Raw genomic sequence first — 21,733 nt, 5'->3', positions numbered from 1 at the left:
ATTTATTAAATCACACAGATATGAGTAAATAATTCATTAAAAAGTCATAAATGTAGCCATTAGCTATCAAATCATAGTGTAGAATGATAAATGAGAAATAAAAGAACAAACACGTTATAATGCTGATATGAAAGGAATAAAGATTAATATAACTATTAAGTGAGTATTTCTAAATAAGGGTCTAAGGCATTTTAAGTCTACGAAACCAATTCTTATTTCCAACCAAGCCACTCAAAATGAGTCATCTATACTAAAGACGCTCTATTAAAGACCCGACCAAACCATGACCAACAGACACCATCTGCCGAAAGATTAAACCCAGCTCTGCCTTACTCTGAGTTGTTGAAGTGAGCCTTGGTGACGTCCGCCTGGGTTGGTCGTCTGCTGCTTCACCCCGAAAAAGGATCACGTGAGCCTGTCTGCAGGGTGGGTGGACTTCCTGTGTCAGCACGGAGCCCCAGTAGAACCCACAGGGTAAATCCCTTCGCTCTCAGGTGGCTTGCTGGTGGCCTCCGGACCGCAGGTTTCTGGGTTGGATCTGGCGGATCTCCTTTTCAGCTGTACTTTAGCTAAACTTAGATGGAATAATGCTTGGCTTCGTAGATTGTAAAATAACCTTAGATATTTTAACTAGGATAGCTAATATTAATATACTTGAAGATTAAATGCACTAGTCTAAGAAAACTAACTTAAGATGACTAAACTAACGGTCTATCCTTTCTCCATCTCTGGCTCCCTAACCTCTCTCCTCTAACTGTTTTCCTCAACTCATCTTCTCCAACTCCTTCTCTAACTGCTTCTCCTCCAACTGCTCTGACCTGAACTCCCAAAACTCAACTGGCAACTGAACTAAAACTGTGTCTGCCCAGTTTACTATTAGTCTCTGTGGCCTGTTTGGCCCCTGAGCTATGATTGGCCCTGTGGCCCAAATGTCTGTGTTTTGATTGGTCTAGGAGCAATTTCAAACTTTGGTGGGGATTCACAAAGGGCCATAAACCCCCCCTCCTCACATGGTCAACATGCTTCAGCATTTTTCTAATAGATCAAACCAAAAGAAAACTCAATTAAACAGTGGATCAAAATACCTTTTTCAGCATATCAGTTTGTGAGGATAAATTCAGGAAACAAACAATCTTACAATTGAATCACAATAAATGTAATATATATATATTTTGCCCACAAACAGTTTTGTAATACTCAAGATAATCTTAGGAATACAATGATGGATGGTACTCTGTCAGAAAGAGATCAAGAGTCATGTTATTATTTAAACCCAATTAAATCACTTAAAAGATAATACATGGTTAAACCACTGATAACCAAATAAAGCTAAATTATCAAATGCTAGTTAAACCTTGTTGATTCAGACTTGAATGTGTAGGAGAATTTAATCAGGACACATCCAAACACATATACCATTATCTAGTAAACATTCTATAAAACACCTTTTTTATATAGTCAATATATATGTATTTTAAGCAAAATCTTCTCAGTGAGAAATTCCTCTTCTCTGCTGAGTGTTTAGATAAGCGGCTGTCGTCGGAATTTACGACCGTGGGGGAAGTTGGTGAAGTTGGTGTTGGGAATGTAATTTCCAAGCTAAGAGCATTCATTTTAACTTCATGAATCTTATTTCTAAGTGGTTGCAGAAAGCACAAACCCCTAAATTGGTATAATATATTTGGTGAATTTACAATTTCCAAGGCATTCATTAAGTTTTGAACCCTCTCTCAAGTCCCGTAGTCCCGTCCTTGTCCTGGTGATTGTGCTGTTGGCAAAACCACAATTGTGCACAGTTCCAGATGTTTAAACATTAACGGTCCTAAATCCAGATTTACGACTGACAGCGTCTGAAGGAATGTCAAAAAAGAATTTAAAAATGTTTACCCTGACTTGCATTTAGGGTTCTCGAGCGAGGCTGAGTGAAGAAATAGTCAGGAAATGTCATTTTGAAATTTAAGGCTGTTTGAAAAAGATAACTCCAAGGCTTTTAGAGTGTTCTGGGGGTTGAAGTTCCTTATAGACCATAAAGTGGGGGTAGTGTGTGTTTGTGTGTATGTGTGTGTGTGTGTGTGTGTGTCCAAGCGATGCAGGAATCCTCTGTTTAATCCACTACATTCCCCCCCCATCGATCGATGGGCCACTGGACGTTGGGTCATCGGTCGATGTCAACGTGGATTTCTGTAGACAGAGCATGTTAGGGTACATCTTTCATGCAATTGGTGTCTTGTTGGTCATGCTTTCTTAAGACAATCTACTACAAGGTCGCTGACAGAGTTTTTGGTCTAATGGATATACAATTTCTCTGATGATCAGTTTTTTTTTTTGTTGTAGCTATTGGCTTTTGGTTCTGAATAGAATAGTTAATTTAATGTGATAGTGTGGCAACAAGCATATGAAAGGGTCACAAATAGTTTGCTAGCTATTTGTTCCTTTATAACTTTATCAAGACAACCTACCCATAAGGTATGCTTCAATAATTAGCCACTACTTAGTCAACAATTGAGAACAATATAGCGGAGCAAACGTAGTCAGAAGGGAAACAAAATATGTTTTGGGCACCTGAAGAGAAGAGAAAAAAAAAAAATTGGCACCCCCCCTTCTCCATGTATTTATTATACTGCTATGCTAATGGTTTGAAATGGTGATTCAAACACTAGGTTTAACAAAATATCCAATTTGTTGTGAGTTATGCTACTTGGATAGGTGAGTTCCAGACAGTGAATGTGTGGTACGTTCTCAATTTAACAATTGCGTCAGGTCAGAATATGGTGGACAATGAACACTCAGTGTGTCTAGGTATTTAGCCCCGTATTATGATTTAACCTAGGGCATTATTGGTCCCGACTTGTCCCATGGGGCTTTTGCATAGTTTAATTGGGTTACAGTGAACTTGTTTGAGAATCGGTTTAATAAAACACTGACGATGCGGGATTTGGTTCCAGATGCGAGGCAGTTTGTCTGCCCCTGCATGAGGACCAAACCAATGAGACCTGAGCTCGCGAATTGTTTTGCCAGTGCTGTGCTGGGACCTCACCAGTAGCTTGTCAGCAGTGTAGCACAATGGTTGGTATCCAAGCGTGCTTTTTCCCAGTTTTGGGTGTTTCCGCAGTTCTCCGCTAGAACGGTGAGATATACCAACACCTGAGAAAGTGTGGTTCAGCGAAAAAGTTGTGGCCTGAGCCATTTCAATAGGGTCTGGGGGACGTCCCCTCCATCTGGCAAATGCACCTGCCACAGTGATGAGATGTTTGTTCCTTCGAACAAATTTCATGAGTCTTTCGACCCAATCCATTTGTGGAATTGGCCATATACCACACAGATCTTCTGAAGATTGGGGATGAAAACACACTAGCCTTTTTCCAACAAGTGGCAGATATGTCAATTGTGGGAATGCTCGGTGTGTTTTCCCCATCATTTTGTGGTCCACCCATGGGTGATCGAGGGCCTGGGCTAGGCTCTCCCCCCCATGGCGCTGAGGCACCACGAATGAAGATGAAGCGTGTGTATCTGGGGCATAAACAAACAGGCCCTTGAGCATCCTGAAAGACGCACAGTAAGTGGCAAGTGGATCAAGGTGAAATGCCAGTGTTCTGAAAGAAGTGTTGTCACATGCACCAATTGTCATGTCAACTTTCCATTTGATTTGAGCATTCCGAAAAGCACATCCATCTGTGTAGATGGCGGGAATGTTTTTACCTTCATAAGAATCCAAGGGACTGTGTTTGTCTGGAACCACTGGTGCAGGAACAAGAAGAGAACAATCCTTTTGGTGCACGAACAGAGGATCACAGTTAGTCCGTGGCAAGGAACCTGCAGGTGTTCTGTGAACAGCTGACTTGTCAGCCCATGGAACAAAGATTTCACCGTTGACCGTTGTGTTAAGAGTGGATGACTTTCCAGCTTTTGGGTTGTACTCATCTACAGCCGTAGAGGGAGTCAATGCCCATGAACAGGTGTTTTGTTTTAGAATCATGGTAGGGGATTCTGAGGATGGTGGTTTCAGAACCCTGACAGTGAGCTTCTCATTGATTCCCGTGGAATTTGAAGGTTCAATGAGCTTGTGTGGCTCAATGTTGCTAGCAACATGATAGCATTGAACTCTATCCTGTGCCTTAGGACAGGGCAGGGGTTCGCAAACCTGTGCCCAGATTCTACGATGCTGAAAGTCAATCAATGGTTTGAACCGGTCAAGGAGGTCTTTGCCAAAGAGCAATGGGACGTTCTCCAATGGAGAAATGTGAATTGGATGGGTGAGGCTCATTGGACCGATGGCAACATGCACCAGGGCTGCAGAATGCAGAGTGATACCAGTGTGCGAATATGGTTGAAGGTGAAGAGCACACTTTTTCAGAGGTATCTCTTTGTTGTTTCGGCGGGCTGTCGCCCTCACCTGGTCAAAAAGTGAATTTGACATTAAAGAAATGTCTGACCCCGTGTCCAAAAGAGCTTCATACCCGAACACATCTTCCAGCCAGGTGGCTAGGTAGAATTTTGGTGTTGAACCTTTCTCGGTTAAGAAACCCAAGAATTGTTTAGGTGGTGGATCCTCCAGGCTGAGGAAAGAAGCTTCCTCAGTGTGGTTGTTTTCAGCGTCTGGCTGTACAACCAAGGCTGCATTGGGGTGGATGGATTTCGCACCCCCCCAAGCAGGTTGATCTGGAGCTTGGACAATTGGCAAGAATTCAGATTCAGCATTGTCCTGCTTGCGTATTTCGTTACGAAATTGTCTGAGCAGACTGCCGTCTTTAGTGCTCAGGTTAGTTGGATATGTCTCATCCTTGTGCCCTTTAGGTGGACACCAACGTTTGTGGTGCTTTGGGCTCTTTCTCCTGAGCGGAGATTGAAGTTTGCTGGGGCTCTGTGCTCGAACATGGTGCTGTGAGTGTTCGCCATTCCAACTGCGTTTTATCCTACCTTTCCTTCGATAGGAGGGCTTTTGGTCACTTTGCTTGGCCCAATGTAGGGACGAGCGACGCCAAGAGTGGAACACTCTCTGGTTTTTGTGGTTTAACTGGGTCTTAGGTGGCATTGGAGCCTTGTGTGCCCCTTTTTGCTTGACGTGGGAGGACTGCTCATTAATTATCAGGACGTCATTTGACTCTGATTTTTTATTAATGTTTTGTTGGAACTTAGCAAATCCTCTGAGAGCCAAATCACGCAGCTGCCGGCTTGTTAGCGTACGAGGGCAGGCTGCGACTCCAAAAGAGCGACTGGTGGAGGGATGGAGGTTTCTCACGAACAATGTTTTGAAAACTTCCTCTTCCTCCATTCCAGGCTCATTTCTATAGCCGAAATAAGCGTGCCTGAGGCGGTGATAGTACTGTAGGGGTGTTTCCTGGCGACTCTGCTTTATTGCAAGAGCTGCAGCAAGGCCGGTTTGAACAAGGTGGTTGGAGAACTCATTCTCCAAAGCCTTGCAAAGAGCAGGATAGTCTCTCTTAACCTGGGGTGGTTGGCGCTCAATGAAACGTCCAACTTCCCGACTAGAGGACACCTTAATGAGGTAGATTTTATCATCTACCGTGGCCTTGGGGAAACGGCGTAAGAAGAAGTCAATGTCGCGAAGATACTGGTGGACATCATTAGAACCGTCCGGTTCTGGTTCAAAGCGTGGGATGTTACGCGCAATTTTGTCCAAATCTCTATCAGAGGGTGCTTGAGGTTGCACAGAGGTCCCATGTGGCTGGGAACGCTGAGTGAACCTTGGTTCTACTGGCGCTTCAGCACCTTTAAGGGAGACTAGAGGGATTGTATTTGTGGATGGTTGTTGCTTAGGATCCGGAACCCCAGGGGTTCCTGATTTACCAGCTGGATTGATGGGGGAGTCTCCCTCCATCATCAGCTCAAATGTTAACTCTGTTTGGTCTCGAGTTAATTTGACTGCATTGTTAGCATGTGCTAATTCAGTTTGTAGCTCAACCTGTTTTGCAATAGCATGTTTTAGTTTTTCCTGTGACTGAGCTGCAAGTTGGGTAGCTATGTTGGCTTCCTTTTGAAGCAGCTGCACTTCGGTTTTGAGGTCTCTTTGGTTCATTTCAGACTGTACAGTTTTGTTCTCTAGGTCTGCAACTCTATCATTTAAAGTCACAATCTCTGCTTGGAGATTTTGAATGGTTTTGGAGGAAGCAGCAAGTTGATCCTGTGACAACAGCAGTTGTTTCCACAGTATTAGGGAAATCGGATCCACTTGTTGCTTGCCCTCAAGGATTTTAGATACACACTCATTGAGGCTTTTGGCAATTAGTGCATGGAGACCCCCACTGTCCATTTGTTGGACTGGGATGGTAAGTCCTGGGGGTAGACCAGCTGTAAGCTCTAAAAGAGCTTTTTCGGTGGCACACATTTTGATTTACGTAAAGCCCGTGGAATCAAACAATTTTGATGACAAACAAGTTTATTTTATGTTCGAGTCAATTAGCATTGTGCCTTTTATAAGAAGAAAATCTGTTAAAGTGGGTGACCTAAGGTTACGATTAGTAGATTAATTTTAAAAGAATGGTTAGATTTGTTGTCAGTGGTGCTAGTGAACAGTTTAATAACTGTAGGCCACTATATGCAGTAGGTCTAAATATGGGTATAGTTATTAACTATGTACAGGATGGGAGAATTTAACTATGTATTAAGCACAGGTGTGCTGGGTATATGGTTGAGTAACTGATAACTGGATGGGTTTTTTTTTTTTTTTTTTTTTTTTTTTTTTAATGGTTAATTAATTAATTAATTTCAATCAGTTATTAATAATTGATCTTAATCGATCAATAATTAAGCTTAATTTATTTGAAGATGGTTGAATTAAATTGAAAATAATTAATTAACAAAAATTTAATTAACTTTACTTAATCAAATTGATTAAAATGACCAGTTAATTATTTTATGTTGTGATTAGTTACTCAATGGAGATAGCTATTTAGCTTGGTTCAATGTAACATAAAGAGTAATGTTTGAGAGAGCAGACCTGAAACTTAAATTTAACTATTTAATATTAACCGATTAAATGAATGCAGTTATTTGTTTACTTATTTACAAACCATTTAACCCCACCACAATGCAAATTCCCTTTATTAACTTAACAAAAAGTTTGTTTGAAATTGGCACCCTCTGGCGACAGAAACACTAAATGTACTCTACAGGATGATAGCAATTACACAAGTACAACACCAGGTGGCGACACAGCTATGTGGCTAAGTGGCTCCCTCTGGTGGTCAAACAAATGAGATGCACCTTTCTGCACTGTATGCAGTTAACCAAATCAAACACCAGATGGCGATGTGGCAGTGTACCCCCCCTAGTGGTGAGGGGTAGTAAAACACCCTTTGAGTTTGAGTGTAAATAGTCAGGCTGTCCACCAGATGGTGGCAGAGGCCGACTGGTGGGCGTGGTCACGCCCACCGATGATGCCACGTTAAGGACCGCCCCTTGGGTCTGGGACCTGGTCAGCAGATTTGACTGACTCAGTCGACTGTGAATAGCAGAGGAGAAGGACTCGGCTGTCCTAAAGTTTAACACAGCAGCAACACACTTCACAAGATGAGCAAAGAGGATTTACATCCTGGCGTGGTTAGTTTAATCACGCACACAATAGACTTCCTGCCACTCAGGGTGGTGTTACGTAAAAGTTAGCTACTCTTTTACGCACGTGGAAGTGTCCAGTACTGCAGGATTTTACGGATTTCGCGCAAAAACCGGCAGTTTTAACTGGAGCGCGGAGTCGATGAGCCGGAGATCCGCGACTCAGGGCTGCGCGAAGGCCTTATCAGATCAACACTGGCAAAATATGTCTATTTTACCGGAAACAGTTCGAACTTTATGTAAGTACACACGTATATACACGTATATACACCCGGGTTTAAGGTTGCCCACACACGGCGGTGTGTCAACCAAGCTTATTTTACAAATAAGCGTAATGTTTTCAAGAGCGCTCGCATACCACACACATAACTGTACACGTTATACAGACACACAGGGGACGCGCACACACAGCGGGGGACTGGCCAGTCCTGAATTGTAAACAAAAACACGTGTAGAACATGTGCGTGTGTTTCTAACACGCTGGGTTTATGCAGTTAACTCCAGCTAGGCCAGCTAGCCAGCAGCTAACGCATTTAATAATAACAACAAAATACACTTTATTCTGCAACTTACAGCGCTATTTTCTGGAACTGGTTATGAAATGTGTATATATTCTGGTCTCGCGGCGGAGAACCAATAAGAATATAATCCTGCCCCACGTTGGCGAGCCAATTATGTAGCGGCTCAGTGGTTTAATACCTGGTGCTAATTGAGATGTTGAAATATTTTTTAATTGGGCGCCAGTTATTAAATTAATTTAATTAGATCAATTAATTAATTAATTAATTAATTAATTAATTAATCAAATTAATTAATAACACAAGACATCTCAGGGTGTGGTTTCTACAGGTGACAGAAATTTTCATAACCAAGTTATCCAGAAAAACACACTGAAATGACAGGTTTTGTAAAATAAAAGTATTTATTAAATCACACAGATATGAGTAAATAATTCATTAAAAAGTCATAAATGTAGCCATTAGCTATCAAATCATAGTGTAGAATGATAAATGAGAAATAAAAGAACAAACACGTTATAATGCTGATATGAAAGGAATAAAGATTAATATAACTATTAAGTGAGTATTTCTAAATAAGGGTCTAAGGCATTTTAAGTCTACGAAACCAATTCTTATTTCCAACCAAGCCACTCAAAATGAGTCATCTATACTAAAGACGCTCTATTAAAGACCCGACCAAACCATGACCAACAGACACCATCTGCCGAAAGATTAAACCCAGCTCTGCCTTACTCTGAGTTGTTGAAGTGAGCCTTGGTGACGTCCGCCTGGGTTGGTCGTCTGCTGCTTCACCCCGAAAAAGGATCACGTGAGCCTGTCTGCAGGGTGGGTGGACTTCCTGTGTCAGCACGGAGCCCCAGTAGAACCCACAGGGTAAATCCCTTCGCTCTCAGGTGGCTTGCTGGTGGCCTCCGGACCGCAGGTTTCTGGGTTGGATCTGGCGGATCTCCTTTTCAGCTGTACTTTAGCTAAACTTAGATGGAATAATGCTTGGCTTCGTAGATTGTAAAATAACCTTAGATATTTTAACTAGGATAGCTAATATTAATATACTTGAAGATTAAATGCACTAGTCTAAGAAAACTAACTTAAGATGACTAAACTAACGGTCTATCCTTTCTCCATCTCTGGCTCCCTAACCTCTCTCCTCTAACTGTTTTCCTCAACTCATCTTCTCCAACTCCTTCTCTAACTGCTTCTCCTCCAACTGCTCTGACCTGAACTCCCAAAACTCAACTGGCAACTGAACTAAAACTGTGTCTGCCCAGTTTACTATTAGTCTCTGTGGCCTGTTTGGCCCCTGAGCTATGATTGGCCCTGTGGCCCAAATGTCTGTGTTTTGATTGGTCTAGGAGCAATTTCAAACTTTGGTGGGGATTCACAAAGGGCCATAAACCCCCCCTCCTCACATGGTCAACATGCTTCAGCATTTTTCTAATAGATCAAACCAAAAGAAAACTCAATTAAACAGTGGATCAAAATACCTTTTTCAGCATATCAGTTTGTGAGGATAAATTCAGGAAACAAACAATCTTACAATTGAATCACAATAAATGTAATATATATATATTTTGCCCACAAACAGTTTTGTAATACTCAAGATAATCTTAGGAATACAATGATGGATGGTACTCTGTCAGAAAGAGATCAAGAGTCATGTTATTATTTAAACCCAATTAAATCACTTAAAAGATAATACATGGTTAAACCACTGATAACCAAATAAAGCTAAATTATCAAATGCTAGTTAAACCTTGTTGATTCAGACTTGAATGTGTAGGAGAATTTAATCAGGACACATCCAAACACATATACCATTATCTAGTAAACATTCTATAAAACACCTTTTTTATATAGTCAATATATATGTATTTTAAGCAAAATCTTCTCAGTGAGAAATTCCTCTTCTCTGCTGAGTGTTTAGATAAGCGGCTGTCGTCGGAATTTACGACCGTGGGGGAAGTTGGTGAAGTTGGTGTTGGGAATGTAATTTCCAAGCTAAGAGCATTCATTTTAACTTCATGAATCTTATTTCTAAGTGGTTGCAGAAAGCACAAACCCCTAAATTGGTATAATATATTTGGTGAATTTACAATTTCCAAGGCATTCATTAAGTTTTGAACCCTCTCTCAAGTCCCGTAGTCCCGTCCTTGTCCTGGTGATTGTGCTGTTGGCAAAACCACAATTGTGCACAGTTCCAGATGTTTAAACATTAACGGTCCTAAATCCAGATTTACGACTGACAGCGTCTGAAGGAATGTCAAAAAAGAATTTAAAAATGTTTACCCTGACTTGCATTTAGGGTTCTCGAGCGAGGCTGAGTGAAGAAATAGTCAGGAAATGTCATTTTGAAATTTAAGGCTGTTTGAAAAAGATAACTCCAAGGCTTTTAGAGTGTTCTGGGGGTTGAAGTTCCTTATAGACCATAAAGTGGGGGTAGTGTGTGTTTGTGTGTATGTGTGTGTGTGTGTGTGTGTCCAAGCGATGCAGGAATCCTCTGTTTAATCCACTACACTGTGTAACAGATCAATTTATAGGCCATTTATGCATCTTTTTTGGGACAGTTTACAAAACCATAAACATGTTTACTGTGTAACTAGACATTGGGACAGGAAATTGGCTGGTGTCGTCTTCTGTAAAAAAAAGTGCATGTTGTGCTATGTATGTGCTATATGAGGCTCTGAGCTCTGTTCTGAAAAATAATGACGACTTGCCTTTAAACTCTGAAGTACGGAGACGGGCATTTCTGATGGATCATTCAGTTCAGGCAAAATGAGCCCACAAGCCTAACCATTCTAACTGAATAAAAAGCACAGAAATACACCAGTGTTTAGACAACATTTGTTTTACTCATAACTGTGGTCTTGATTTTTCATGTACATTTTAACAACAACATCTGTGGCTAATATCGTATAGCCTTTAATGCATAGATCGAAGCAAGACGCCCAGCATTCTTATAATTTCTCTCTGAGTAAAAATCAGCATACATAACTAACAAACATTCAGTGCTATTTTATCCCGCAAGATGAACAATGAACATATATAGATGGTGTGCAGCAGAGAGACAGGTCAGATACAAAACTAAATAATGAATCATATCAGAACTGTTGTTAGTAAAAAGAAATACAAAAACAATCAGGCAGAATAATTATTAATTATTAATTATTATTTATTAATTATTAATTATTATTTAAAGCTCATCATAATAGCTGCTTGCCCAGAGAATGCATCAGCTGCCTATAAGCGAACCCACTGGTCAGTGTGTAGCTCAATCAATCAAAAGCATTTGTTAAAATCACCTCCTCCATAACAATGTCACACATTCTCTCTTAACGTTCTTTGAGCTATGATACTTTTGGTTAGTACACCATAGACCTGAAACATTCCACAGAAGCAGGCTGATACATCACTCTGTCAGCCATGTGAGCAGCTGAGGGGTATAGTAGGTGATGATGATGTCTGCTCCTGAAAGAAAAAGAGAGTGTCAATAAGCAATACCACAGGATTTTATGCAAATATGACTTGAAGTACACAGCATTTGTCACGTCTTGGCCCTGTCTCATGTCTCTGTGTGTCTTCCCCACGTGACCTGTGCTCCCCTGTGTCTCCCGTCTCAGTACTTTTCCACCACTTTTGTAGCTCCGCCCCTTCCCCAGGTGTTTCCAATTAAAGTGTGTTTCCTGGGTCACCCTTTGTTAAATAAATAACAAATAAACAATGAAACAAGTAAACACGTAACAAAGATAAACGAATAACCAAAAACCAAAACAAACCAGTGAAACTAGAGAACATGAACCTAAACAAACAAGAAGTACTAACTATAAACAAACGGAATATACACAAGTGGCTAAACTAGAAAATAAACACAAAGCAGGGTATATACAGGGAGCTAGGGAACACGGAGCTAAACAAGAAACTAGAAAAAAACAAACAAGAAATAAACAGAGAAAAACGAGAGTAACAAGGAGCGACAAAACAACAGAGGAAGGTGCAAAGACCGACGGAGACAAAGTGGCAGAGGAGGGCTATTTAAAGAAACAGGAAACACACTTTAATTGGAAACACCTGGGGAAGGGGCGGAGCTACAAATGAGACAAGTGGTGGAAAAGTACTGAGACGGGAGACACAGGGGAGCACAGGTCACGTGGGGAAGACACACAGAGACATGAGACAGGGCCAAGACGTGACAGCATTAAACAATTTTAAACAGTTTTAACAAGTCCTGCCCTCTTTATCAAAGTTACATAGTTCAGTAAGCAGCATACTTTATATATGGATTATCTGATATTACACGTACATACAGCTCTGGAAAAAAAAGAGATTACTTAAAAATTATGAGTTTCTTTGATTTGATCAAATTTAAATCTCTGGAATATAAGAGGAAGATTGATGTGCACACGGTTTTTAAGTAGCATGGTCTGTGTCATTTGGTCTTTTTGCCGCATACAGTAAATACGTCAGAAAGTATCAGTTTGAAGTCTAAAAAAGATCTGTGTATCCTCGTGCATCACTAGTGTAATGCCAACTGAAGTGTGCCTCTTAAACTTAAAACTCAACACACAGTACACAGTAGTACACTTTAGCTGTACAATACAGTAATGCAGTACAATATATTACTACAATATTGTAACAGCAGTACAAACAGTGTGTAAGTTTGAGCCCTTATTTATGGTCTCTGCTTGTTGTACCTGCTCTACGGAAAGCAGTCATGGACTCTAGAACAGCTGTGCGCAGGTCAAATGCCCCTGCCTGCGCTCCGTGCCACAGCATGGCAAACTCTCCGGACACATTATACACTGCCAGCGGGTGTGTGGGGTGCTAGAGAGGGAAAAACACAAAATAAGGATCCATTAAAAGACATACAAAGATTTAGTAAATAATTTTCCTTTACATTTTTTTTTACCAACTAAACAGACATTTTCATGTTTCTCAAACCAGAAGAAGACGTGTGAAGGCATGTGTAACTTTATTTTAAGACCCAAAACACCCAGCTCTAAATTAAGTTATGGTAGACATTATTATGTGTCTGATGTGGCATTATTTTATATTGCTGTTGTAGATGGTGGATAGTAATACACACAGTTATACACACCTTATCTTTGACCTCTCTCAGGATATCAAGATAAGGCAGTCCAGGCTTCACCATCAGCATATCAGCTCCTTCTTTCACATCACGATCCTAACAAACCATGAAGCAAAGACATGAGTTCCATTATTAGGTTCTCATGTGGCATATAAAATAGTCCTTGTAGAAAACATTTAGATCTTCAACTGGTTTTCACCTAGTGTCTGAACCTCTTTAAATTTTCACTGAAAGCTATATATAGTCTGCAATTGGGCCTTTTTGGAGCAATGTTAATGTACGGAATACAGATAATGTAAGCTATTAGAACACTAACATGATATAAGTGAAACAACATACTAATAATAACAAAATCCCACAAAAATGATAAATAATCTCAAAAATAAACAAACTAAAAATGTTTCTGACACTGTACCAATGTTATTTATATAAAATAAAATCTAAACCAAAAAAATGAAGGATTTATGTCTTAAAGGTGGCAGCTTCCAATATTTTGGACACACTGTAAACTAAATATGTTTTGGCTAGAAAATATGTTTGCAGCATTCAGGGTTAAAAGGAAATAGGTGTACATTTGATGTTTTGCTTATTTACATACACATGCTCGCAGTGCTAGTCCTCGGGCACCAGGTGGCAGCTGATAGCATCTCCTGTCTCCAAAAGCTGGTTTGGACTGAGCAGCATCTCTGCAATCGTTACACATTATTTAAAGGCAAACAGCTCAGATATAATGTCACCGTGGTCACACAGATGATAAATATGGATTTGAAAAGCTCTAGTATGTGAGGGAATTTTAATACATTATCTTACATTAGTACATGTCATGAACAACATCCGAGTTACCTGAATGGTCCATAATAGCAGGAGGCAAACTTAGCACTGTAGCTCAGCACTGAAACCTTGTTGCCGAGGTCATTGGATATCAGCGCTTGTTTAATGGCTCCGATTCGCCCATCCATCATGTCAGAGGGAGCGATGATGTGGCAACCTTGATGGACACAGGAGATTACATATGAGTGCATCTTCTATAGATTCTTTTTCATTCATTTATTTATTTTATTTTTATCCATTGTTCTCCCCAATTTACAAGGCTAACTACCCAACCCACTCATTAGAACTCCCCCTATCACTAGTGATGCCCCAACACCAGGAGGGTGAGGACTAGCACATGCCTCCTCCGATACATGTGAAGTCTTTTTGAACTGCTGCTGATGCAGCATTGCTGAGTAGCATCACAGCGCGCTCTGATGCTACTGACTATCGCAGTGACTAGGTTCCAAAACATCAGCTCACAGGCGCCGTGTGCTGAGTGACATCATCCTTTGGAGTGAAAAGGTGAGAGAGTGCCATCTACCCACCCAGCGAGAGCAAGGCCAATTGTGCTCTCATCATTAAAAAAAAGAACCTGTCTAATACATTTGTGTTTAAGAGTGTGGGATAAGACAATACAAAAGTGAACTGATAAAATAACTAACCAGCCTGAGCATACGCTAACGCCACCTCTGCCAGTCTCAGGCAGCTTGCTGCATTATCCAGGCTGCCATCTTCACGCAGAATCCCTGCAGCATAAAGAAAGAAACATGAAAGAGGGACACATAGATAAGGTATCAGTTCTCTTGTCTCAAATACACAGGCAGAATTCCCTTAAGCTTATTCTCAAAGGAACAGTCAAACAACGATATAGCTACAAATGTGTTTGTTGGCTATGGAAAAAGAAGATATCAGTAATTCTTAGGATGCTTATGACATTTCAGTTTGGTTTGAACCAAACTAACAAGTGTGAAAAAAGCTCCTGACCACAGGAGCATGATGTGGTCCAACCAAAAGAGGTAGTCTTGGCCCAGATTAGCAAACCAATGGTTCTGTTTGTTAACAGAAAGTGTGAAAACACTGAACTTTTTTTTAGATGGTTTAGATTTTTTACAATGAAATGTACATCCTTATATATATATGTACATAATTACAAAGGATTGTCATGGATTGTCCTGATTTCTTTTTATTAATGTATGTATGTGATTACTGCTGATCTGACACAATGCAGTAACAAATAATAACCAAAAGCTTAGACTGACCACAGTGGCCATGTGATGTGTAAGGACAGAGGCAGACATCACAAGCCACAACCAGATCAGGGAAGGTGGCACAAATTTTCTTCACAGCCAGGACAGCAGGAGTGTCATCAGTGTCAGCTCCAGATCCTCTCTCATCCTGTAGTCATAATAATAACAATTCTTTTGTAATAATACTTTTATATCAGCTTAACACCAGCACTGATATACTGCATTACTGACAGACCTGTGTGAAAGCCTCTACTCACCTTTGCAATCTTTGCAGGAACTCCAAAAATCAGCACACATTTCAAGCCTTTCTCCACTAGAGGGCGCAGCATCCCCTCAAGCTTATTCACTCCATATCTGAAATCCAAAATCATTACACATCATACAACAGAATTTACCTCCTCACTGTAGGGTGGGGCACTGCACACCTTAGTGTCTTAGTGCCTTGATCTCTGCTTAAGAACTTTTACTGTGTTTTAATGTTACTGTGACAAGCTCAGATCACATCAGCCAACACAGAGTTTGATGTGTGAAGTTTGATTCTTTTTTTTTTTAATGGGAGTTACAAAATAAATGTCCATCAACCCTAATTTACCCTCAAAATACATTAAAAAATAGCCTCTTTTACAATCTCATCCAGAATTATACAAAATAACAGACTGACATTAGTATATATGAATGTAAGATTTTGAATTATAGCAGAGATATTAAAACAAGACCATAAATGTAGTTATAAAGATGATGTTTGAATCTAGAAAACAGTAAAAAAAATGAAATTAAAAACTACAAACTACCAGTTGACAATTTATATTAATTAAACAAAAAAAGTTAATAAAATCATTAAAAAGGATAAGAACAAAAAACAAAAATAACAGTAAAATATCATCAATAAAAATAAATACATTTATTTTTTTTTAGATTAGAGTTTTTTTTTATTACAAATTATGGGTTTTATATAGTAAAACATAGTTTGAGTTATCAACTGCAGCAGACAGCTGATGTTGCATTTTTTGTGGCTTTAATCTAAGATTTAATTTGTACAATTTTAAAATATGAATTAATTAATACAAAGATTGTAGAAATCCTAACTGATATACACAGTGAAGTTCACACTGCTACACATTTGACCCATATCAATTATGGATGTCTGTAGGTGTAAATGTTTTAAAATAAGTTGTTAAAAATAATTATATTAGCTTATAAGGTCACACAGAGCTAATTAAATTACTGATGAAGCTAATATGCTAATCAACGTTGAATGCTTCTGTAACTTCCAATAGACAATGCCGTACACAGCTGAAATGGGCTGATGCTGAATAGGGCGGGTTCTTCAAAAGGAAGAACAAACTGAATCTCGTGTTTATCTTTGTTTCTGAGGAGCTGGCAATGGATCCACCCAGGCCAGTGCTTATCTAAGCTCTCCAGCCTGGCCAAACGAACACTTTACCTACTCTGTGACTTATAAAGGTTAAGATATATTCTTTGTGCATTATGCATACATTTATATGACCTCTGCTCTTTACTGTATTCCTTATTTATGCCAGTGTGACATTGATGACCATGCTTTTTTAGTTTTAGTGAATATCTTCTGCTCACTCAATCATTCATTCTGGGCCAGTATCATTATAAAGTACGTAAGCATGTAACCACAATCGCATTCTTTTAAGTGAGAAATGTAGGCATCAGACCAGGAAAGCTTAAACACACAAATAATAACATGTCAAAACTGACAACAGGGTGTGATCTGGAGTGAGGAGTGATACCTTGCTTGTCCAGGTAAACTGGCAATAGGTTCCACTGCATCTGGACTGTCACTGTGAAGAAAGACAACAGTGTTTTAGCAGAAAGGGATTTCAACACCATAGTATATATATTTATCTTATACATGCCAGAACTGGAATCCAGCAAAACAGGATAAAAAGAGGCCACAGTGATCTCTAATCAAGTCTTAGGTAAGCTTGATTTCTACAGCACTCCCCCTCTATGGATACATGAAAGGCAGACTGCATTACGTGATGAAGATGGGGTAGATGAGGTTGTCTGGTCTGAGGTCAGTAGCACACGTCTGCCAGTGTCTGAGAGTGGGGTGGAAGTAACCGCTGTGCAGGATCGAGTCGGCCGGCTGAGCCATTGTCCTGAAGACACAAAGGAACACAGTTCACACACTCTTCTCTTTGTCAACTACAACTACATGTCATCAGACTTCCTTGTTCCAGGGAGACTACATCAACAGTGCAATGACACCAAAGACTTTTTACTCATAACTGTGGGTGTAACTAAACTCACTTTAGCTAAACTTAGCTCTCAATACTGTCATGAAATCATAATACTTACATAATACCTTTAGTTAATACCTTTGTAATTAATGACTATAGATTTGGCCACATATAGTTTACTGTGTCTTGATTTTATGGACTGACAGACTTCTGTGCACATGAGTGTATTGATTTGATTGTATTTCAAATTAAAAATGAATTAAACGCACAGTTCTATTATAATTCATATATACTCACTGTCATATAACTACCTCTCCTTTTCATTTTCGCCAATTTGTACTTTGACATACAGCTCTGGAAAAAAAAATAAAAGACCACTTAATAATTATGAGTTTCTTTGATTTTACCAAATTGAAAACCTCTGAAATATAATCAAAAGGAAGATGGATGATTACATGCCATCAAACTAAGGTGAACTGCTTGACTTTTTGCACCAGTAGTGGCCTAAAATGATCCAAAAGCAGTGTGTAAGACTGGTGGAAGAGAAAATGTCAACATGCATGAAAACTGTGATTAAAAACCAGGGTTATTCAAATATTGATTTCTGAACTCTTAAAACTTTATGAAAATGAATTTGTTTTCTTTGCATTATTTGAGGTCTGAAAGCTCTGCATATTTTCTGTTATTTCAGCCATTTCTCATTTTCTGCAAATAAATGCTCTAAATGACAATATATTTATATTTGGTATTTGGGAGAAATGTTTATAGAATAACACAACAATGTTTATTTTACTCAAACATATACATATAAATAGCAAAATCAAAGAAACTGATTCAGAAACTAGAGTGGTCTCTTATTTTTTCCTAGAGCTGTATATTTAATCTGGCTGTTGATCTTTAAACTCTGATGAATAATAAATACATCAATAAAAATTCTTCAACATTATTTGGAAACAAATCTTTTTACATTGACTTCCTCTAAATGTAAAGAAAGAATTTTACTCCTGTCTTGAACTGTAACAATATATGTATATATGACAGGTCTATTATATGTCTTAAAACAGACTATGCTTCATAAAGTGGGGGGCAATGTCACCAGAGTCCCTGGTGTAAACTGCTATTCGACCCAGCACTATGCATCATGATTTATAAAGTGTATTTTGAAGTCTGTATTACAGGCTGTGTGAAGCCAGATAAAAAATTATAAGTATGAGGAACCATAGAAATTATGAAATACATTTCCAAACATTTCACAGAAAAAAACAACTCTAAGAGCCTCAGCTGGTGTTCAGACACTGTTCACGGGAAGGCATGCGAGATTAATATCCAACATTCCACAACTTTCTCCAGCAACACATTTGTTCACTGATGCTTAAGCATGCTCCAACACAAAGCACAGAATACTTCCTTCAGTTTCTCAGATGCTGTAGCCTGCATTCGCAAATAAGCCAAAAACTGTAGCAAATTGTCTAAGCTTAAAATTTGGCAAGTGATTTAGTAAAGTTGTAATTATTTATATTAATAACAACTCACATTCAACGTCTCTGTAATGCAATAAACAATAGCAGATTATTTTACTAGTAATAGTATCAGAGCTAAAGATCTACACATTTATTCTGACTGGTCATGTTAATTATCTAATTTATATGATGCGTTATCATTAATTTACTTAATCTAGTTGTCTGTTACTAAGAATTATTTTTGCAAGTAAAAAAATAGCTATCTGTAATTACAGTCTGGGTGTCTAATTAGGTTTTGACTAGTTGTGATATATATTCTGAAAGAAACTGTATTTATTTGTAGATGTAAAACATAATTATTTTCCATTTACAATTTGGTTTTGACGAGTTAGATTAATACTATTATACCTTTCTGTTTTTAGCAAAAGAAAAATTCACACTGTTCTCATTTCCCATTATATACCTACTAGAGACAGATTATAATTTATTGAATTTATGAAATGTGCTATTGAAAATAAGATGCACAGATATGTAACATACTGTAACATATAAAACAAACATGATCACAGCAGTTACTGAGGTACAGTTTATAGTTTATTGGAATTAACTATACTATTCAGTGGTTTGTCATAGTCTTTTGTCAAGAGTATCTTTATCGTGAAAATACCATGAAATATCGTGATACTATTTGAGAGCCATATCGTCCACCCCTACAGAATGACTTTACAGATCTGAAGGTCTCATATTAATACAAATTTTACGGCTAAAATCTGACATTAGAATTTCTACTAGGGAAAACACCATTACTGAGATCCTGATCCTCTTTTTTGTTTTACTAGTAAACATAGTACAGACTAAGTACAAAGTAGATACATTAAATTAGAATTTCTTTTTAACAAACACACAAAAAACGGTAAGTTATACCTTTAAAACTTTTAATCTACAAACGGAACATTTACTAGTACAAATTACATGTATGGTGTAAATTAATGCTATTAAACTGTCCTGGCAATAGTTTAATTGATATGTAGAATAGATAAAAATCTGGGTTTAGTAGTAATACATGTATTACTTGCAAAAAACTGGGTTACAGCTGAAATCACTGGTAGCATTTAGAGCTAAAACAGCTTGCAATAATAAAAAAAAACTGCATTAGAGGAAATTAAAGGAGCTGCTGATCTTGGACAGTAAAGGCTGTCAGGAATGACTAAAGTTCTTCTGGACGCACTGCTGCTAATGTAGGTCATCATCAGAAGTCACAACTGTTCACTGCCTGCTTCTACAGTCTGCTATAGAGAGGTGTTATAGCTGGGTTAAAGTTCTTATACACACATTAATTATCTACTTAACCTAAACTAGCCAAGTTCTGCTTTTCTTGGTCTCACACTTTCAATAAGAAGTTAGCTATCAGCAGCTAGTTAGGTTAGCTCGTTAGCTACCAGTCTACCTGCATTGTGTTTACAGAGAGACAAATATCAACACAAATATCTTTACTAAAGCCTGAGATAATAGCACTGACACACACACACAGGACACAGAGGGAGACTTACTACGGAAAGCTGTCTTCAAATAAGTGCTGGAGGAAGATTTCTCAGCTTCTGCTGCTGCTGCTGCAAGTGTGTGTGTGTGTGTGTGTGTAAGAGCAGAGCTGGTTTATGGAGAGCCTACCCACTTCCTATCTCTCCCGTTATATCAGAAAACCGCCAGAGGGAGCCCGCGACGGAGTTCTCAATGAATGGGGTGAATGGAGCTAAAAGGCTAAAAACTCAAATAAAAATCAAATAAAAATAGTTATTAACTAATTCTCTGGAGTATCTCTTTAATAGTAAAAAATATAATAAATTGTTTTATGTTTTATGTTGTTTTATGTTGTTTTTTATGTTTTATATTTCTTCAGTAAGCGTGTTTTATGCAATAAAGGTGCTAGCATTACTGCTACTGTAACCTGACCGATTTGATATAAAGAGACCACTTCAATTTCTGAATCACTTTCTCTGATTTTGCTATTTATAGGTATATGTTTGAAAAAAAAAGAACATTGTTGTTTTATTCTATAAACTATAGACAACATTTCTCCCAAATTCCAGATAAAAATATAGAGTATAGAATATTTTGTCATTTATTTGCAGAAAATGACAAAAGGCTGAAATAACAAAGAAATATGCAGAGCTTTCAAACCTCAAATAATACAATTTAAACACGTTCATAGTCATAAAGTTTTAAGAGTTTAGAAATCAATATTTGGTGGAATAACCCTGTTTTTTTTTAATCACAGTTTCATGCATCTTGGCATGTTCTCCTCCACCAGTCTTACTTGTTACTTGTTTTGGATAACTTTATGCCATTCCTGGTGCAAAGATTTAAGCAGTTCAGCTTGGTTTGATGGCTTGTGATCATCTATCTTCCTCTTAATTATATTCCAAAGGTTTTCGATTAGATAAAATCAAAGAAACTCATCATTTTTAATTGGTCTTTTTTTCCAGAGCTGCATATCTGCGGTGCTTAAACATTTGACATTGTGCAGTGAGGAGAAAATAAGATAAATGTTCATGAAAAAAATTATCAAACATTTATAAACTATGATTTTGATCAACTGCCCTTTGGCGTCTCTAGTTTGAAAAAAAAAACACTTTTTTATTTTATTTATGGTTTTGTTTTATTAATTTATTTATTTATGTTTTACTTTTATTGTATTTATTGCGAGAGAACAAACATGGACATCATTAGTTAATATTCGAACAAATTAATTGAAAGAAAATATGTTCATTAGCTAAATAGTTTTTTAGCTAATGAACATATATCTAAAAATCTTATTTTGTGTGTG

At 38.4% G+C, this 21,733-nt stretch overlaps 1 protein-coding gene across 1 annotated transcript; it reads right to left on the bottom strand.

The window, feature by feature from the left end:
• Nucleotides 1-10,922: 10,922 nt before the first annotated feature.
• alad (aminolevulinate dehydratase) lies at nucleotides 10,923-20,606 on the bottom strand. Its single transcript, XM_007254028.4, has 11 exons — nucleotides 20,460-20,606; nucleotides 17,246-17,368; nucleotides 16,997-17,047; nucleotides 15,494-15,590; nucleotides 15,249-15,384; nucleotides 14,652-14,735; nucleotides 14,020-14,164; nucleotides 13,775-13,862; nucleotides 13,186-13,272; nucleotides 12,782-12,911; nucleotides 10,923-11,558 (listed from the first exon to the last, which is right to left on the bottom strand). Exons 2-11 carry the CDS (start codon nucleotides 17,362-17,364, stop codon nucleotides 11,500-11,502), a joined length of 996 nt encoding a protein of 331 aa, XP_007254090.2. The 5' UTR covers nucleotides 17,365-17,368; nucleotides 20,460-20,606; the 3' UTR covers nucleotides 10,923-11,499.
• Between the last annotated feature and the right edge of the window lie 1,127 nt (nucleotides 20,607-21,733).

Source organism: Astyanax mexicanus, chromosome 1 (genome assembly GCF_023375975.1).
Source record: "Astyanax mexicanus isolate ESR-SI-001 chromosome 1, AstMex3_surface, whole genome shotgun sequence".
Classification (NCBI taxonomy): domain Eukaryota; kingdom Metazoa; phylum Chordata; class Actinopteri; order Characiformes; family Acestrorhamphidae; genus Astyanax; species Astyanax mexicanus.
This window is presented reverse-complemented; position numbering and strand designations above follow the sequence as displayed.